Consider the following 17,982-nt stretch of genomic DNA (forward strand, 5'->3'; position numbering starts at 1 on the left):
ACTGTTAAGATTACAGTAATTGAATAAACCTACATAAATAATACGAGGCCCTATCTGCACAAATGGTTCACTAAACATTTTCTGTGTGTGTATTCTTGGGCAATTAAAGTAAGGAAAATGTTCTGAATGAGATGGATGGCAGTGACTGTTACGATAACCACTGTCCTTGATAATTTGCAATACTTTAGAACAGTATGAAATGTTATAAATCAAAAACTCGGCAGGACTCGATATCGACACCTTCACATCCATCGATACGATGAACTCGACTTTTCAAAGGATTAACTACATCACTGTCTGCTGATTAATCACATATCAGTTAACAGTGTCGGCTTCCTAATCCTAAGTGGGGGATGTGATCATGTGTTGATTTCCTTAGCCCTTATCCAGCGACTTGGAAAATTAGGGGCTAAGGAATAACGGCCATTGCAGTGATGTAGCGTACCTTATAGGGCCCTGTATCAAAATTAATTGGGGGTCCTTTTTATTTATAAAATGGTCAATGCAAACCAAACAGGGCATCTGACCGAAAAAAACGGTCATTGACCTAAAAAGTAACAATGCAACACATCTCTTCAAGTAAGAAGTACCTACTGCGAGCCAAGGTCTAAATTTTGATGAGGAGCTTCCAGTATTTCATCCTTAATTAAAAAAAAAAAAGTTTAATATTGGTTTATTTACTTAGATGTTAACAAGTCACAGCTACCTTAAAATGATTTTGAGAAGCACAATGTGGACAACTAAATCAAATATAAACATGGGCAAAAATAACGTTACTTTCCAGTCCTCCTATTACCTTGTGGGGCACTTAGGCAGTTGTCTACTCTGCCTTAATCCGTACCTGAGGGCCCCCCTGTAGCCTCGTAGTAAGGACTGTAGCCTGGGGGTTACTGTACCTCGGGGGCCTCCCTGTATTCCGGGGGCCCCTGTAGTCCGGGGGCCCCTGTAGTCCGGGAGCCCCGTATCATTGATACGGCGGTAACTACGCCCCTGGACCACCGTAAAGACTTTTATTCTGTAAACGCCACTCTTCGTTGCCATGCCTTTGGAACTGATAAAGCTACGCTAATCACTCCATTAAGCTGCTTCCTTCTGTTTCGGATTAGACGATTTGTTGAAATAAGCCGTGTTTTGTTTCAAGTAGGGTTTAATTAGATAGGTATTAACTTTCAAGATTTGGCAAATAGCAACGGCAAAATGGAAAGAATAGAGTCAAAAATACTTTTAAGAGCACAGAATACTGTAATATTGTAACGCCCCTGGGACTGCGGGTGTCTATGGGCGACGGTAATCACTTATAGTTCCAAAATACTGGACTGTCCTGTCGATGACAGTGACAGCGGGGCGCCACCGTCAATACCGGATCGCTGGTTCAGATTTTTGCCATGTTGGAAACCATATAGTTGAACGATGGTAGCGCCCCCCTGTCATTGAGTTTGGTGGGACAGTTCAGCGTGGGTCATCTATACCATTAGGTGATCCGTCTGCTCGTTTGCCTCCTGTCACAAAAAAAGACCTACCTCTTTTTATGTTGTGTTCACGGGCATACGAGTATAACTTTTAAGGTGAGAAAGAAATATCTAAAACTACAAAATATCAAAAAAATATTATCATGATAAGATCTCTCTCTCTATCTCTCTATTTCTCTAAATTACGAGCACCTTATGGCCTACCTCTACATCTTAAGAGATTTTAACATTAATATTATTATTAAGTTCTTAATGACAGTATACAAACTTATTTATTTATTGAAGATTGATTAGTAATCCCAATCGATCCTAAGTTAAGCTGCCGTTATCTCGGCGGACCAAATTACAGGCTTAAGAAAATCAAATTAAGACAAACAAAACGGAGTGTAATGTTCATCTTCGGAAGTTTAATGAATTCCCGCGGAGAAATGTACCGAGCAATCAATCAATGTGGGCTTTTGATTACATCTTTTGAACCTGCTGGCTGCAGCCTCAGGGTGCAAGGGGGAAGTGTGCAGAAGGACCAGTTTCCATTTCATGTTAAAGATGTTTTGATAACTGTTATGATTGCTTTGCAGCAGTTGGGGCAGCAAGGTTCTGGAGTGGAGGCCGGAAAACGTGGATCGTAGACGAGGAACCGTGGGACCTCTACCTACTTACAAGGTGGACCGACAACCCCTTAAAGGTAGCAGGAAGGCGCTGGATGCAGGCCGCTACCAACTGGGCGATGTGGAAGTCATTGGGGAGGCTTATGTTCAGCAGTGGACGTCCTGTGGCTGAAATGATGATGATGATTGTGTTGTGACAAAAAATAACGTGGAAACTTATTAGACTGGAGGAAACTTCAGATGTATTTAGTGTTGGAAAAGATTGAAGGGAGTAAGAAGCTGGATGGAATGAAAGACAAACGAGGTGTTGGAAATAAATTATGAATGAACTTAAAGATGGATATGTGTTGATGAGCACCTTCATGCTGTATAACGTAGAGCTGGCTAGCTGGAACCGCTATGATAGAACTGTCATTTATATTCAAATATGATGTTGTCTTTAGCTGTGTAATGGCTGTGCCGAACTCTCTATTGTAAATATTCTACGTGTGCTTTGATACCAATATATTTATTATGTTACTACCAACCACTGTGTTTATTGCTCTGTAGCGGACTTAATATATCCCTAACAAGGGTTATGGGCCCAGAGCCCCAGAGCAAAGTAACATTTTAAAATAGTTTGTCNCTTTCTCTCCAGGGACACTGGTCGAGCGTCTGCGTGGAGACTTACTTGTTGATATTGGAGCCTTCCTTCAGCTGGTCGCCCACCACGCCCGTCTTGACGGCTCGCTCGGAGCCAGCCAGATCCACCAGCGACAGCCTTTCTCTCCAGGAACTTCGGTCGAGCGCTTGCGTGAGGACTTACTTGTTGATATTAGATCCTTCCTTCAGCCGGTCACCCACTGCACCGGTCTTGACGGCTCGCTCGGAGCCAGCTAAGTCCACCAGCGACAGCCTGGCGACTTTTTCGCCAGTGACACCTGTCGCAGCGTCACAAAGCGTCTGTGTGAGGACCACGCTGAACACCGCGTGTGACCGGGATGACTCGCTGTTCATATTTGTGGCAGCCACTGTCCGGGATTTGTTGCCTTCAGTCATAAGGTTGTCGATGTCCTGTGGACAACAATAATAGACAATTTAGACAAGTTACTTTATGGATAATAAGACTGCATAAAAGAGTCGGGCGGCATCATATCATGTCAAGAGGAACACGTTGCGTATAGAAATAAAATGTCTCTGTATTTTATTCATAAAAGAAAGTTCGTGACTATTCCCACCTCTCGTTCCCACCGCTGCATCTCCCAGGATCTACAGCTTGACCGCCTCTACAAACCCAACCAGTGAAGGTCAAGTTTGTCCCGGGGGAAAGTTAAACTGTCATTGGACCCGCAACGAAATTAAATCAGAAGAACGCGAAATCTCGTAAGATATGAAAGGATGTTAATTCAACCCACATTAATGAATGAATAGATGATAGATACCTCATTGCACTCCACACAAAATCCAATCCAGTAAAGTTATATTAAATTGTAAAAACATCAAAGGTTATCTAAAAGACAGATAGAAGGCAGACTCAAACTTTCACAAAGGACGTTAATGAGTTTGCAGCTATTTGCAGTTGTGTACAAAACGTCCAAGAAAGCGCTAGCCTCCCTAGAAATACTTCTAAAATGAACAAATATTTACATTTTCCTCGAAACGCTACTTCAGCAACTCTACCTTTAGGTGAGGGATTATAAATATCAAGAAACTTCATGAAGCAACATCACGATAGCTTAATTTTAAGGGCTTAGACTTTACTTAGAGTAAACAGGCCTACTACGCAACGTAATTTCGGCATACTTCCGGGACGTAGGCATAACCTATCGCATTCGCTCAAGAAGGGCAGAAAGAGACGCATAGATCCGAACTAAAGAACACATTGTTTAGAGTAGTCCCCTAGAACTTCATCCAATATTGTGACGACGTGCCCAAACTTGAGTTGTTCTCAACTTGCCCTGGGTCGCGGGTGCTCGCACCAACTTCTCAGAATCAAAATTAAACTCACCTTCATTCAATATTGCGAACTTTAATATAAGCTGCTAATACATTAAATTGTTTGCATTTTCATGGAATGGTTAGACATTTTGATAGAATTAACAATACACAGATACTCTTAACGTTAAAAATGCTCGAACCCGATGCTGCTAGTGTGGAAATCCGGTAATCGGGCACGGAAACTGCTAAGCCAGGCGGCTGCTAAAATGGTTTCAGTCCACAGTAAAAATACAATATGAAATTGGATTTTACTCCATTCTATCTGTACCTAACTTTTAGATATTTACTGAGCGCTCGTGCGAAATTGGTTAATAAAGTTCAGTGTATCAATCGGCGAACAGTAATATAACAAACGATACCGTAACCCCCAGAGGTTCAGTACACAAATTACCACTGGATGAATACGAAATTCGATTCGGAAAATATTCGCTTCATCTCTGTGTTTCGTTATTTTTATTGGTCGGAAGGGCCGGGTAAATTTAAATTAGACCTTTTTATACAGGCATAACCCCTCTCAATCAATTTGGATGCGAAGGATTTGGAACAATATTCTGGCAAATTTCCATAACAGGCTAACGCAGCGATTTCCGCGATCCGGGTGAAACGCGTGGCGAAAGAGGTTTTCGGCTACTTACGTTATGCCACCCTGGAGTAATGGAAGAGACTTGTAGGATTAAGTGTCAAAGCAATTCTAAGATGACTTATTTAGGTGAACTTACGTACTTTTATTTATGTGTATACTGAACAGCACTATAGCTATACATTTTTGTTACAAAATTGCTCTTACAAAAAAGTATTTGACGTGCTATTGCCTGTACCAAATATTTTCATTTACAGTGTTTAACAAGGGTCATATTCTCGAAACTATTATTATAATGATTTTTTTAGAAGATTATTAGTAATTTGTTATTGCACAAATTACTAATACTCTCGTTAGCCCCTCGTATTAAGCTAAATATGCTTGTGTCACGAGTGAGCTCATCACAATAGTCGAGCGGCAGCGGGGCCCGAACCCGCGTTCCCCGGATCACGAGTCAGCCAGCCCGACCCCTTCAAAATCAAAAAATCAAAATCAAAAATCAAAATCAAAAATATTTATTCAGTTTAGACCACAAGTGGCACTTACTTCACCGTTCGGCTATCGTATTTAACTATTATTGTAAATAATGAGTAAACCAATTTAGTCAAAAAACCACGATACCCTACCTGCATACTAACCACCTTACCTTCAATATCTTAATACGAGAACGCACACAGCATACGAATTCCCACCATTACCCATTCCAACCACGTAAAGAATTCATGTCATCGTGTAATACGGAAAAATAACGAGTTGACGTGGCGTTTTTCTTCATTAACCGAAAACTCGGTACGGCGCTGTCCCACATCTATTAATATTTAGAACAATACTTTAGCTGGAGCACGCTTTAAGCAACGAGGAAAACCGTGGCAAAATATTCAAGAAAACGCTCCAAAACAGGCATATACGCCAAACAGAACAGTAAACCGCCACTCGAGTGATGCCATTTAAAATACGAGTTATATGCAAACGGCATACAGAGAACCATGAGTTATTGAGAGCACAAACTCCTTTCTACCATCGAGGAACAGAGATTCGCGAAAACTCTTCGTTCGGTCGTTCGTTTCAGCCAAATGACGTCCACTGCTGGACAAAGGCCTCTAAATTTCCATAACATAAATATTTTTGACTTGTTATTTGATCTTTCGAAGGCTAGACTCAATAAGCACTTACATACTTGGTAAGAAGGGTATAAACACTAACCTTACGTAGTGTGTAGAGAGTGGGAACCCTAAACTACATCAACACTTCACATCAAGTGTAATGGCCGGCTTATCTTATGACGTTGTAAAAGAAAATGTTAGCTACACAAGCTTCTTTGAGACTTGGAATAAGAATCAAAATCCTGAAGGTTTCTTTCTTCTTTTGAATTTTTCATGCTTGCTTTATTTNTTGGATCCAAGTGTTATTCATCATGTAAAAAGATTGAAGACTGCACGAGAGGTTTGGCTGAAATTAGAGAGTCTGTTCGTATCACGTGGACCTGCGAAAAAAGCGACCCTGATGAAAAGGCTCATGCTACACAAGATGAGTGAGGATCAGAACGTATACGAACATCNCTTTATTTGCATTCACAAATGACATGGATTAAACTTACTCCTATTAAATGTATTTGTGTATACTGATATAGCTGTTCTCCTTTATGGTGTGTCATTTTCAGCTGAACAAAAGCAAAGAGCGGTTTTCAATTCCACGAAACATTGTTGTTTCGGTCGAGATGAAATGTGCTTTGAGAAAGCTTCCGTAAATAAAACAAAAGCTTGTTCTCGATATCTCAGAGCTTTATTGGGCGGAATTGAAAGATATCAGAACTACTTACACTGCTAATTACACAAGAACGGAGTAATACTGAAATACCAGATTTGTAGAAAAGATGCTCGCTTTCTGACCCGAATTCTTGGAAAGGTCAAGGGTGTTTGTTGAGCAAAAGGTAAATAAACCATAATAAGGATCGTAGATTGACTTACGTTAAACAATAATATACATTGTATGACGTATCACGTAACACAAGAAGCATGTCGAAAAGGTAATTAAAATTATGATGAGTGAGTTTCTTATGCTGCAGGTTAGTGAGTTTCTTAGGCTAACAGGTTATTGCTGAGAAAAACTCAGCAATAACCTGTTTATTGTCCCGAAGCACTGGTAGGTCTAAAGTAATACCTACTGGGAAGTTTAAAAGCATACTTGCAAAAAAATAAATGACATTTATGCTAAGTACTGTATGTGTAATAAACAAGTAGGTAGAAAAATCAATTCTGATAAACGTTTGCGTCAGAAATAACATCAACAGCGTAATCGTTTTACTCGAAACTTCGGTTCCCCAAAATATCTAGATCGCATTAAGAGATTTGCTAGATCCACGATCAGGTTCAAGGCCCGAAGCCTTCCAGGCGAGGATTACCATCGACCTTTGGTAATCTGCTGTTTTCACTTTGACCGTTTACGAACTGTGTAGAAGTTACGAATACAACCAGTTGGAAAAGCCTTTTATCGTTTCCGAGAATTTACTAATTTACTACTATTCTGATAAAATCTTACCAATAAATATAAAAAATATTATAAAATTAGTGAAAGTTTGTGAAGATGGATGGATTGTAAGGATTTTTACCTATTATCCTTTCATGCAAACACTATCGAACGAATTTTAATGAACCTTTACAGTTTTATTGTTTATTACATCAGAATAACGTAAAGGCTACAATTTATAACGACATTATAAATCTACGCTGGCGAAGAAGCCGCAAAAGCAAGTACATTATTTCCAATTTTCTGTTGTCACTTATCGTATCCATACCATTAAGTACATTCAAGCAAAAGGAGGCTACATCATAAATAAATCGCTTAATTTAGTAAAGTAGGGAAATTACTGGAAGCGCTTCCAACTCATCCATTAACGTAACAAGATTAGCGGCTCGATAAACTGGAATCGACGGGCTCAATAAAACGAAACGAATGGCCGATGATTGATAAATTTATAACGCGTTCGTAGGCAACGGTAATGTAGGTAATTTGGAATTAAGACTAAAATATATACGTAAGCGATGTTGTTTCGAAATACGCGAGTAAATTTATGTGGGCAATGTAATTTAGAAATAGAGAAGTAAGACTTCACTAATGTTACCTTAATATTTAAGTGATTTCCAGCTTTAGATTATTCATGTATTCGTCTGTGATAATGTCCCTTTTTGTCTGATTTAAACGTGTATATGGTTGCTATTGAATAGATTAATCACAAATATTAATCAAATCTTGAATGTAGAGTTGGAAGATTTTTCAAATATGTATATGAAGCACCTTTGATGATATTATGAATTGACTTTAATATAACCACAATATTATGTAGTCAGTCTTAAATAAATAAACTAACATAGCCCTCAGGCCTCTTAATATCCTAAGCTCGTACTTAAATCCCATTACATTGTTATTCCACAAAAACAATAAGGCATAAGTAATCCGACAATCGAGGGTTACACATTAGTTTATCGGGCCCTCAATAACCCTAAAATGACAGATCTAATCCTCCAAACCACCCTGTATATCGGTAACTGCAATAAATCACTACTATCCATCAGATAAGTGAAACGCCCGTCGCGTATCCCTATTTGCCCTTAGTTCACCAAACTGGTTCAAGTCATGATCCGAAGGGTTCGGAAAGATAACCTGATTATCATAAAAAGATTTTTGATCCACCCAATAGTTTGAGAAATAGTTTGTGAACGTCTGAAAACTTTGGAAGTATCAATAAAAAGTAAAATGTTAAGCTAAGTATATTTTTACTGAAATAGCGTGAGTACTTATTACTGATTGTTAAGGAAGTCTATTTATAAATTAATAAACAAAAACACAGTAAAAAAAATAAAACTATTTTGAAACACTAGTTTCTTCTTTTTTGCCATTTTCGGCAATCAGCTTCGGGTCTAAGATTGCTCATGTTCTGTCAGAATACAGCTATTTTTTTTGTTGGCCGGCACTTTTGATTTTGTACCAAAAATATATGAATCGTGGATGATGTCCTTTGAGAAATTATAGGTCTTTGTAGCTCCAACATAAATGGAGTATTAAAACAAATCTATACACATTTTTTTTCATTCGTATGAGCAAAATGAGCATTACGTTATTTCGGGGCATGGGCTGAAATAAACGTGTGTATTTGTGGTTTTAATTACGTACCGTACCTTTAACGTAAAGGGCGTCCCCATATAACCCACTTTTGATCTCGCCAAAGCTCACTAATGTATTCCCGTGCCCCTTGGGTCCCTGATTACCCAACCCAGCAGTATTTTGAACTACCAACTGTCCCTGGCAACCCAAGAATAAATTACCAGTTTTTTATTAACTTACTGGACTTAACTTCGGATGGGAAAGTGTACCTACCTAAATAATAAAACTACAATAAATAATAGATAACGCTACGCAATCGAAAATATCATAACTTCGCGGTTCCGTAAAACTTTTGTTGGGAAAAGTGATCCTATTCATGGATCATTTTTCGCTGGCAGTTCGTCAGACATTTTTTTCTTAGAAATACAATTCTTATTATTTTTCTTCTGTGCCGTTTCATGACGGAAAACCTCGAAAAACGCTATAAATAATTTTCAAAAGACAATGTCTTCATCTAAAAGACTTTATCAGGTTGTGTACCTACATAAAACAATCGATAAGCGTTGGAAGGTCTAATATTGCCAAAACATTGGACAAAATATTAAATATTTACCCCCTTACTAATAAAAAGTTACACAGTTGTTGATCACGGTTTTAAAATGACATTTCCATACTAAACGTCACTTTAAAACACTGATCACCGAGCGTGTAAGTTTTATTAGTATTTTAAGGGGGTTAGAACCGAAACTGACATTTTAATATTAATATCGTCTACGGTATGCTATGACGAGGAAACATTGCCTGAAGCTGGAAGTAACTTCAAATCCTGCCTGAAATCCAAGGATGAATATATTGTGAAGCCTAAGCGAGTCATATGCGCAGGATATTAAATGTATAAAGGAGCGAAGATGTGCGAGCCTTGTAACTTTGAAAGCATAATGAGGGTAGGTGCAGAGGGTTTACTACTAAGCACTCTTAAGTGTACAGAAACGTCACACATAACTCGTTATAAAGTCACATTTAATAGAACTACATAAGGTAGCACAACAATGTATACTTTCATGTAACATTGTCCGTATTTTGGGAACAACAGTATATCTACTTTTCAGTGATATTAACAACGAATGTTAGCATATCAAAATAAACACTACATTATCATCCTATTCTGCCTAAACAAAAAAGGTATAATTTGCTATACTACTGCAACGAAGTTTGTGTCAAGAATGGGCAAAGACGCAGTAAATTGCTTACTCTACTAATACTTCGTTCATCAACTGTTCCATCGCACAGCAGAAGTTATGTTCTAAGCACTTTATTTACATAAATAAAATACCCTAGATTGTGAACCCACTAATATCTACTTCCATTATATCTAACGTTTAGGTTTCAAAGCCCCGTGTCTACACCTAAAACGACATGATTTATGATTATTGAGGAAGAAAAGAATATAAATGGCGTTGAGCAGTGTACACGGAAAACGTGAAATTTCCACCTTAATGGCTTTTGCGTTTAGTGGTTTGTATCTCTACCTTCCTTTGGCAGAAGTCATTATAAGATTCAAGATCCTTCCTCTTTCCTTCCGCAGCTTTACGTGCCTGCATTTTGATCTGAACGTAGAACGTCTTTAAGTATTCGCGATCAGAAACAAAAAAGTCAATTCAACAAAATTGGGCCAGGGTTTTTAGCGGATAAGTAAATAAAAACAGACAATGTTACTTTCTTGCATTTCCCTACCTACCAGCCGATTATAGACTTTACGAACTTCCAATAATAATCCAAATATTTTTGGCAGAAATAAATGTAAAATTAATAATACATAAAAATATCAAGACAATTCAAATTTTACTTTCGTAGTAACGAATTTTTGTTCTCTATCAAAAGTAGGCCAAAATTAATAAGAATAACAATGGGCATTCGGTACCTATTGATATGCAAAATATCTTGTGCGTGTTCCGACAACAATAAACGCTAAATGAGTTGGATTTGGACAGAATAACGGAATAGGCTTTAGATGGTTTTAGGCTGCAGCCCCCTATCCCAGTAGGCCAATGGCGGGAGGGCACGCAAGGGCTTCTAAATTGTAAAAAGCTTGTCATACACATCATTATCGTTCTGTCTTGCTGATTTTGATAAGTATCAAGTAGAGCCTAAGTAGTTTGCAACTTTTTAACTAAATCCACGTCCATACATAAATCAATTTACAATCGTATCTAAATATACAGGGTGTTAGGTAAATGGGTATATGAGCCGACACTAGCCCATGTTAACATGGTCATATAAATGGTATGATGGAGTCAGAAAATTGATATCTTCATTTTAATTATTTTAATTTTCATACAAATCGGATTTTATAAAATTTATTATACCCATTTACCTAACACCCTGTATAAAAGGAGAAATAACTTATAATTTTTAAGTTATTAAGATTTAAAGAAGTGTGTCATAGTCATGTTTCTCCACACTACCCTCTCAGGATCCATTCAGGATACAACCATTGCAAATGCTTCTGACAATTCTTACAAAGTCAAAATATAGTCAATTATTATTTTATCAATTCACTTAAAAGATTCCATAAAGAGTAATTCACCATCAGATCAATATTTACAACAGCTGTAGCTACCAATTTCCTATAGAACCCTATATTAGCTTCAGCTCGATTCGCTTCGCTCCGCTCTCGGACAATGAGCGAGCGAGCGAGGGCCGGCCCGTCCAATTTGCAACATCGACTCTGACGTCGGGCCTGTGTTGGACGGTTTCAATGTCAGGTCGTTTGTGCTGACAGGTTTGTGAATCAACTTTAGGTTAACTTATTGGGAATGGATAATACTCGTAGTTATCATTATTTTATTTACGTTATTTCGAAATTAATATTATTATATCATAATTAATAAGTGATCACTCCGCATAACTGTCTAGCTAGCACGAGGAGTATAGGCCAGGTCCTCCCTTTTGCATCTGGCAAATTAAAAACGTTTAGTCTTCCTGTAGTAGAGACTAAATAATATCATCATCATAGATGATAATATCTGTGGACTCCGGTTTGAATTTTGAATATAATATGCGCTGATATTTTTGTTTTTAATTCGAGGCTTTAAGTTTATCTTAGAACACCTGTACTGATTTGTTGTCTATTTAAATAATATACAAATCACTACATGTATAATATTTTTAACTTTTAGGTAACTTTCACAGTGCCCTTATATGAATTCCCGTCATCACGTCTCACGTAGCTCGGAGTTTTACTGCGTGTTTCAGTGATATTGCGGATTCCACGGGACGCCTCGCAAAATGTTCACTAAACTTTAATGAAAATATGTGATGTCAACGGGAAGATTTTATATACAAACAACTATTTTATGCTGTTGTGAAAGGCTTGAGACTTGAATGTACTCGTATTTATAAAGACTCGTAGACATATTTTTTTAGCTTCTTCTCTAGTTTTATTTTCTCTAGCTTAGCCAACGTAATAACGTAACAGATGTTCAAGTGCCCAAACCAAACTAGTTACCACTACATAGTGATTGCGTGGTTTTTCATTAACGCGTTCAAATAGAAAATTGACATTGTAAAAAAGGATTGTATAGGAACAACACAATAAATATCTTTACAAATGTACAAAACAAAACCCCATTTTCAGGAACAAAAAGTATAACTTTCGGAACAAGATACAAAATTAAAATAAACATCGCGTTTAAATATCCTAAACTCCAAAATTACAAAGGTCCCATTGACCCTCGAAGTTCACGAGATCGCGATACAGAATCCGGGGCAAATGAAGCATTTGGAAGCGAAAGGGGCTAAGTCGATGTGCCGACTGACAGCCGGGATAGCACCGTTAAGCCCGGGGCGGATCAGGTTACCACACAGTGAGATTTAAATGGACATGTTAGGATCAGTTACCATGAGTTTACGTTACTTTTGCTCGCTAGCGAGTGCGTCAAAAAATCTATGAAGATTTTAGTTCTTGAAAGTAGCCACAAGGGGCGCTGTAATCTGTCATACATTTTATGTCATATATTTTTTTACGCAGTGGCTAGCGAGCACACTTAACGTAAAGGCATGGTAAGCACACTGGAATGTAAAGTGTAGGCTGGGCTTACTCGATGGATCGATGATCTGGTGAAGATCGCGGGAAGCGCCTGGATGTGGGCAGCGCAGGGCCAGTTGTTGGTACGAAAATCATAGGCAAGACCTTTGTCAAGCATGGGCTATCGGTTGTAAAAGTTCAGACTTCGTTAACCTTTACGAAGAAAGATAAAATCATTCTAATGCTCAAATAGCTACAACTAATCTTCGATAGTGATACCATCAACGTGCATAAGCTCACTTAAAAGCATGGTAACCCTACCCGATCCGGTATAATGAAGCGGTCCGAACAGCCAATCTGCTCAAAAGTGCGATTTTATCCATCTTTGTTGGCATAGCCTTGTCATACTACAAGTAGATAAAGTAAAGTCTGCAATTACTTAAAGATACGAGTATAAACTGGTTACTTTTTTTTGTAACAGCAGCGTTATACCTAGATAGATTTCATTGACCGCCGTAACAGATAACCAGGATTGTAAATGCAACTAAATAGAATATGGGCGAGCATAGGTTTATAACCGAGTCTCTCAAGAATATTGTCTTTGTAAATGGTGATAAACATATTGTGTTGGTGGCGTGTTATGCTTCAACCACACCAACGCGTGCAGATGGCAATCACCGGCGCGATCATAGGCCAATGACAGGTCGCGCCGACTGTCATGGGTCGCGCAACCTGTCATTGGCCTATGATCACGATTACGATGGATTTCACGATTTGGTGTACCAACAACAGTGACCTCAGATCAAGGACGTCAATTCGAGTCAGAAATCTTCCAGTCACTGACAAAAAGGCTCGGTATCAACCACATCCACACCACAGCGTATCATCCTCAAGCAAACGGACAAGTAGAACGCTGGCACAGAACACTAAAAGCCGCGCTTATGACCAAATGCAACCGTGAGAATTGGGTCAAGGAACTACCCATGGTTCTTCTCGGGCTGCGTGCTGCTATTCGGGATGACATCAAGATTAGTGCAGCCCAACTCACTTATGGCACCACAATAAGGCTTCCGGGTGATTTCTTTACACCTAGACCGGTCTGCACGGACGACAACAACTTATTACGGCAACTCCAAGAAACGGTGTCGTCACTTCTATCGACATCCAGGAGACAGAGACCTCTAGCGCAACGCAACGTTTTCATACACGATGAGCTACACGTCTGCTCACACGTCTTTGTACGAAACGATGCAGCAAAAAGCGCTCTCACGCCACCATACACTGGTCCATACCAAGTACTAGAGCGCCAGGAGAAATTCTTCACCGTCCAGTTGCCAAACAGAACAGCCGTAATATCAGTTGATCGTCTAAAACCAGCTTTTTTACTTAACGGCGAAGAAGACAGTTGCGAAGACTTCCGCGAGCAGCCGTCACCAGATCAACATCGCCATCGCCATCGCCGCGGCGATGGCGATCTGCACGAGTTGGTGTGGTTGACGCTTTAATGATATAGCAAGACTAATCTATAATCGAACTGAATCAGAGATTAGAAACGAGAATACTGAATCTACATCTGTTGTTATTTGAAGTATTTTCATAAATAATCTCAGCCATCGTCGGAGCGTTGTTTAGAATTGTTATTTTTAGGCACTTCAGGACTTATCAGAGGGGCGAAAGTTCTCCTTTTCGCGCCGCTTAACAAACACTAATTGACTTTTCAGACGGCCACCTCACAAAAAATTGGTTATGAAAAATGAAATAAAAATTCAGAGAAAGTTTACTCAGAAATTGGAATTTGTTAGACAAGCAAATATTGGATTTTTTATTAAGAAAGCTTCACCGTTTGTGACTAGCAAATACCTACTAATTTCTAGTTAATATTGTTATAATGGAAGTCATTGGGGGAGGCCTATGTTCAGCAGTGGACGTCCTGTGGCTGAATTATGATTTTGATGATGATTATTAAACGAGTAATAATAGGTACTATTAACTGATAGTCAAGCCTCGTAAAAACGGACAGTCACTATTATAAATTGTTTTAATAACCTTAGTAATAAGAGGCTTGACTAAAATTGTATAGTTAAAGCTAATTGAAATGAAACAATATTGGCAATTAAATTCAGTAGGCACGACACGATTATTTATTGAATATCGCCCAAATATCAATGTTCATATTGCGTTGTGGTTTACGCTACCTAATAATAACAACATCCAATTAAAAAAAAAAAATGATTCTGGTAGCAAAATACCAGTTAAAAAAAAAAATTGTTTTGCGTGTAATTGTAATTATTGGAAAAATTTACCGAACATGAATGTAATTCGTTTTTAGAGCTTAACGCTTTTAAGTCGTCGTCGTCGTTTCAGCCAAATGACGTCCACTGCTGGACAAAGGCCTCCCCCAAGGTTTTCCATAATGAACGGTCCTGCGCTGCCCGCATCCAGGCTCTTCCCGCGACCTTTACCAGATCGTCGGTCCACCTAGTAGGAGGCCTGCCCACGCTTTTAAGTATTTTAATGTATTTATCTACTTTAAAACTGTATTCAACAAGTATACAAATACTAGCGGCCGCCCGCGACTTCGTACGCGTGAATCCCGTTTTTCCCGCTAATTCCCGTTCCCGTGGGAATTCCGGAAATTCCTTTCTTAGTGCACTTCTACGGTACCTAAGCAACGTCCCTTCCAAATTTCAAGTGCCTACGTTTAGCCATTTAGGCTGTGCGTTGATCTGTCAGTCAGTCAGTCAGTTTCTCCTTTTATATATTTAGATTGGTCGTAAATGGTATTCAATATTCCCACTGCACAAATCCTTAGAGGGTCGGATATCCTTACAGCTCGGTACAACTGTATACATACATATCCGGAATGAATTGAACTTTGTTGAATACCCGGTGCACAATGACGGCCAAAAATGCTTATTCCGTAGCATTAAGGTTCAGAATTCTCGAGGGATGTACAGTCAGCTCGGATTTCAGAGTAGCTTTAAAAAGAAAAAGCAGAATATTGTTAACTGAAAATGATAGGTCATTTTGCTAAAACATTGACGTACGTTTCGTGTTTAAAAAATGTAGAGCGCTGAAAACTTTATAGGGGTTGAATGGCATCGTTTCTTTTATAGCGGAATTTTATTTTAGCTTACATCATCATCGTTTCAGCCACAGGACGTCCACTGCTGACATAAGCCTCACCCAATGATTTCCGTGCATATCAAGTCATTCAGCAGTGGACGTCCTATGGCTGAAATGATGATGATGATGATTATGATGATGATGATGATGAATGATTTCCAGATTGACGGGTTGTTAGCGGCCCACATCCAGCACCTTCCTGCTTGGTTGAGGTCGTTTGTCAACCGTGCGGGTTCCGTCCGTAAGAATTTCAGCATTAACTTGTGCAGTTGAACAATGTAGTTTCTCAAACTGACTATACAGAAAAGGAAATTAAATCCAGACAAGCAGAACAACGTAATGAGCGACAGCGAATCGCAATTAGGAGCTGAATTAGCGCTTGACCTCTTGTTTCTCGCTCTGCAAACTGAATCAAAAGAAAACTAGTTACGTTTAAGTTCAATTTCAGCAAGGTTTAACACGGCGAGTGACATTATTATGGTGCTACTTTTGTGAGCTTTTCATTTCATTACATTCTTGTCTGTCAAACTCCATACAAAAAGCACCGGTTATTGTTACGGTTAAAATAAGGTGGTGTAACTCAGCCTAAATGTGCTATGTTTTTTACAAAAACAAAAGAATGCCGGCTTTTCGTCTATGACTGAATGAACTCGTAGTATTGAATATTTCGTTTACATAAATTCCGCAACATTTTTCAGTTTCAGCTATCAATCGCATCAATGGGGCTGCTCCCAACGCAGTTTTCGTATTTTCAGTTCTAAATCGTAGCTATCTGCATCTCTTTTTTAATAAAAATATTGGAAAAACATTTTCAATTTTCCATTTGGGTATATTAATAGACTCTCAGTTGTTTATCTTTAAAAGTAAACACGATTTTTCATTCATTCAGCCAATATTACTTTTGTGAATTTTTTTAAATGTTTGTATAATAATCTCACAACAGTTAACAACCTCTGAAATAGGTCGGTTCAACAAACGAGTGTACTTTTAGAAGTTTCATATAAGACTTCATATGTAGACGTTTTTGAGTAAGTAACAAGATTAGTTAGTGTGCACATTTTGTACGCTGAAGGTTGGAAAGGTTGGTCGTACTTGAGATTATAAATAACTAAGGCCCCGAGGAGTTGAGCACACGATGTAAACCCACGCGATTTTATAAGAGAAACAGAATACCTGAGAGCTAACATTTCATACAGAAAGTTAACAATATGCACAGGTAATTACGTTAATGAGGTTTGCTAGTTAGCAGTACGGGTTATTATTTATTATTCTGTAGCTACCATAGAAGGTATAATTGTATCAGTTTTATCTTATGTATTTAAACGGATTAAATTACATTTTATTATCTACCTACCACCACCCTTCCTAACAATAAGACCGCCTACCTAGTTGTGCTGTTTTAATTTTTATATTAGTTTTGTGTGATGTGCAATAAGAAGTATTCATCTCTTTTCTTTTTGCGTCAAGAAAAACAGTTCTTTCTTCAACTCTCTGTTTGACCGAGATACCTGTCTCTTTCTACCTGAAAAGCTGCGACAGCCGCTCGCTTTCTTTTTCAACCCCTTTATACTCTTCTATATTTAAGCTTGATCCATGTCCCTTTCTAACTCACGAGCGATAAATAGAGCTTGAAAACACCTGTCTCTTTCTAGCTCACCTGAAAAGACGCGACGGCGAGCTGCGACAGCCCGTCGACGTAGGGTCCAAGCACGACTTGCTCCCTTTCTTCTTCAACCCTCTCTATACTCTTATTCTTAATCTTAAAATAGAGCTTGATAACACCTGTCTCTTTCTATCTCACCTGAAAAGAAGCGACGGCGAGCTGCGACAGTCCGTCGACGTAGGGCCCAAGCACGACTTGCTCCCTTCCTTCTTCAACCCTCCTAATAATCTTCTATTTTTAAGCTTATAAATAGAGCTTGAAAACACCTGTCTCTTTCTAGCTCACCTGAAAAGACGCGACGGCGAGCTGCGACAGCCCGTCGACGTAGGGCCCGAGAACGACGTGCTTGCTTCCTTCTTCAACCCTCTTAATAATTTTCTATTTTTAAGCTTATAAATAATGCTTGATAACACCTGTCTCTTTCTAGCTCA

At 38.7% G+C, this 17,982-nt stretch overlaps 1 protein-coding gene across 1 annotated transcript in view; it reads right to left on the bottom strand.

The window, feature by feature from the left end:
* Window positions 1–2,876: 2,876 nt before the first annotated feature.
* The window catches only part of LOC114353844 (kinesin-like protein KIF13A), a 144,082-nt gene continuing 128,976 nt past the window's right edge, over window positions 2,877–17,982 (bottom strand). The window contains exon 5 of the mRNA XM_028305967.1: window positions 2,877–3,130. Within this exon, the coding sequence (XP_028161768.1) occupies window positions 2,879–3,130 (252 nt within the window). The 3' untranslated portion in view covers window positions 2,877–2,878. The remainder of the gene's footprint in view (window positions 3,131–17,982) is intronic.

The sequence above is a fragment of the Ostrinia furnacalis genome, unplaced genomic scaffold (assembly GCF_004193835.3).
Source record: "Ostrinia furnacalis isolate ACB-3 unplaced genomic scaffold, ASM419383v2 OfSCF1845, whole genome shotgun sequence".
NCBI classification, from domain to species: domain Eukaryota; kingdom Metazoa; phylum Arthropoda; class Insecta; order Lepidoptera; family Crambidae; genus Ostrinia; species Ostrinia furnacalis.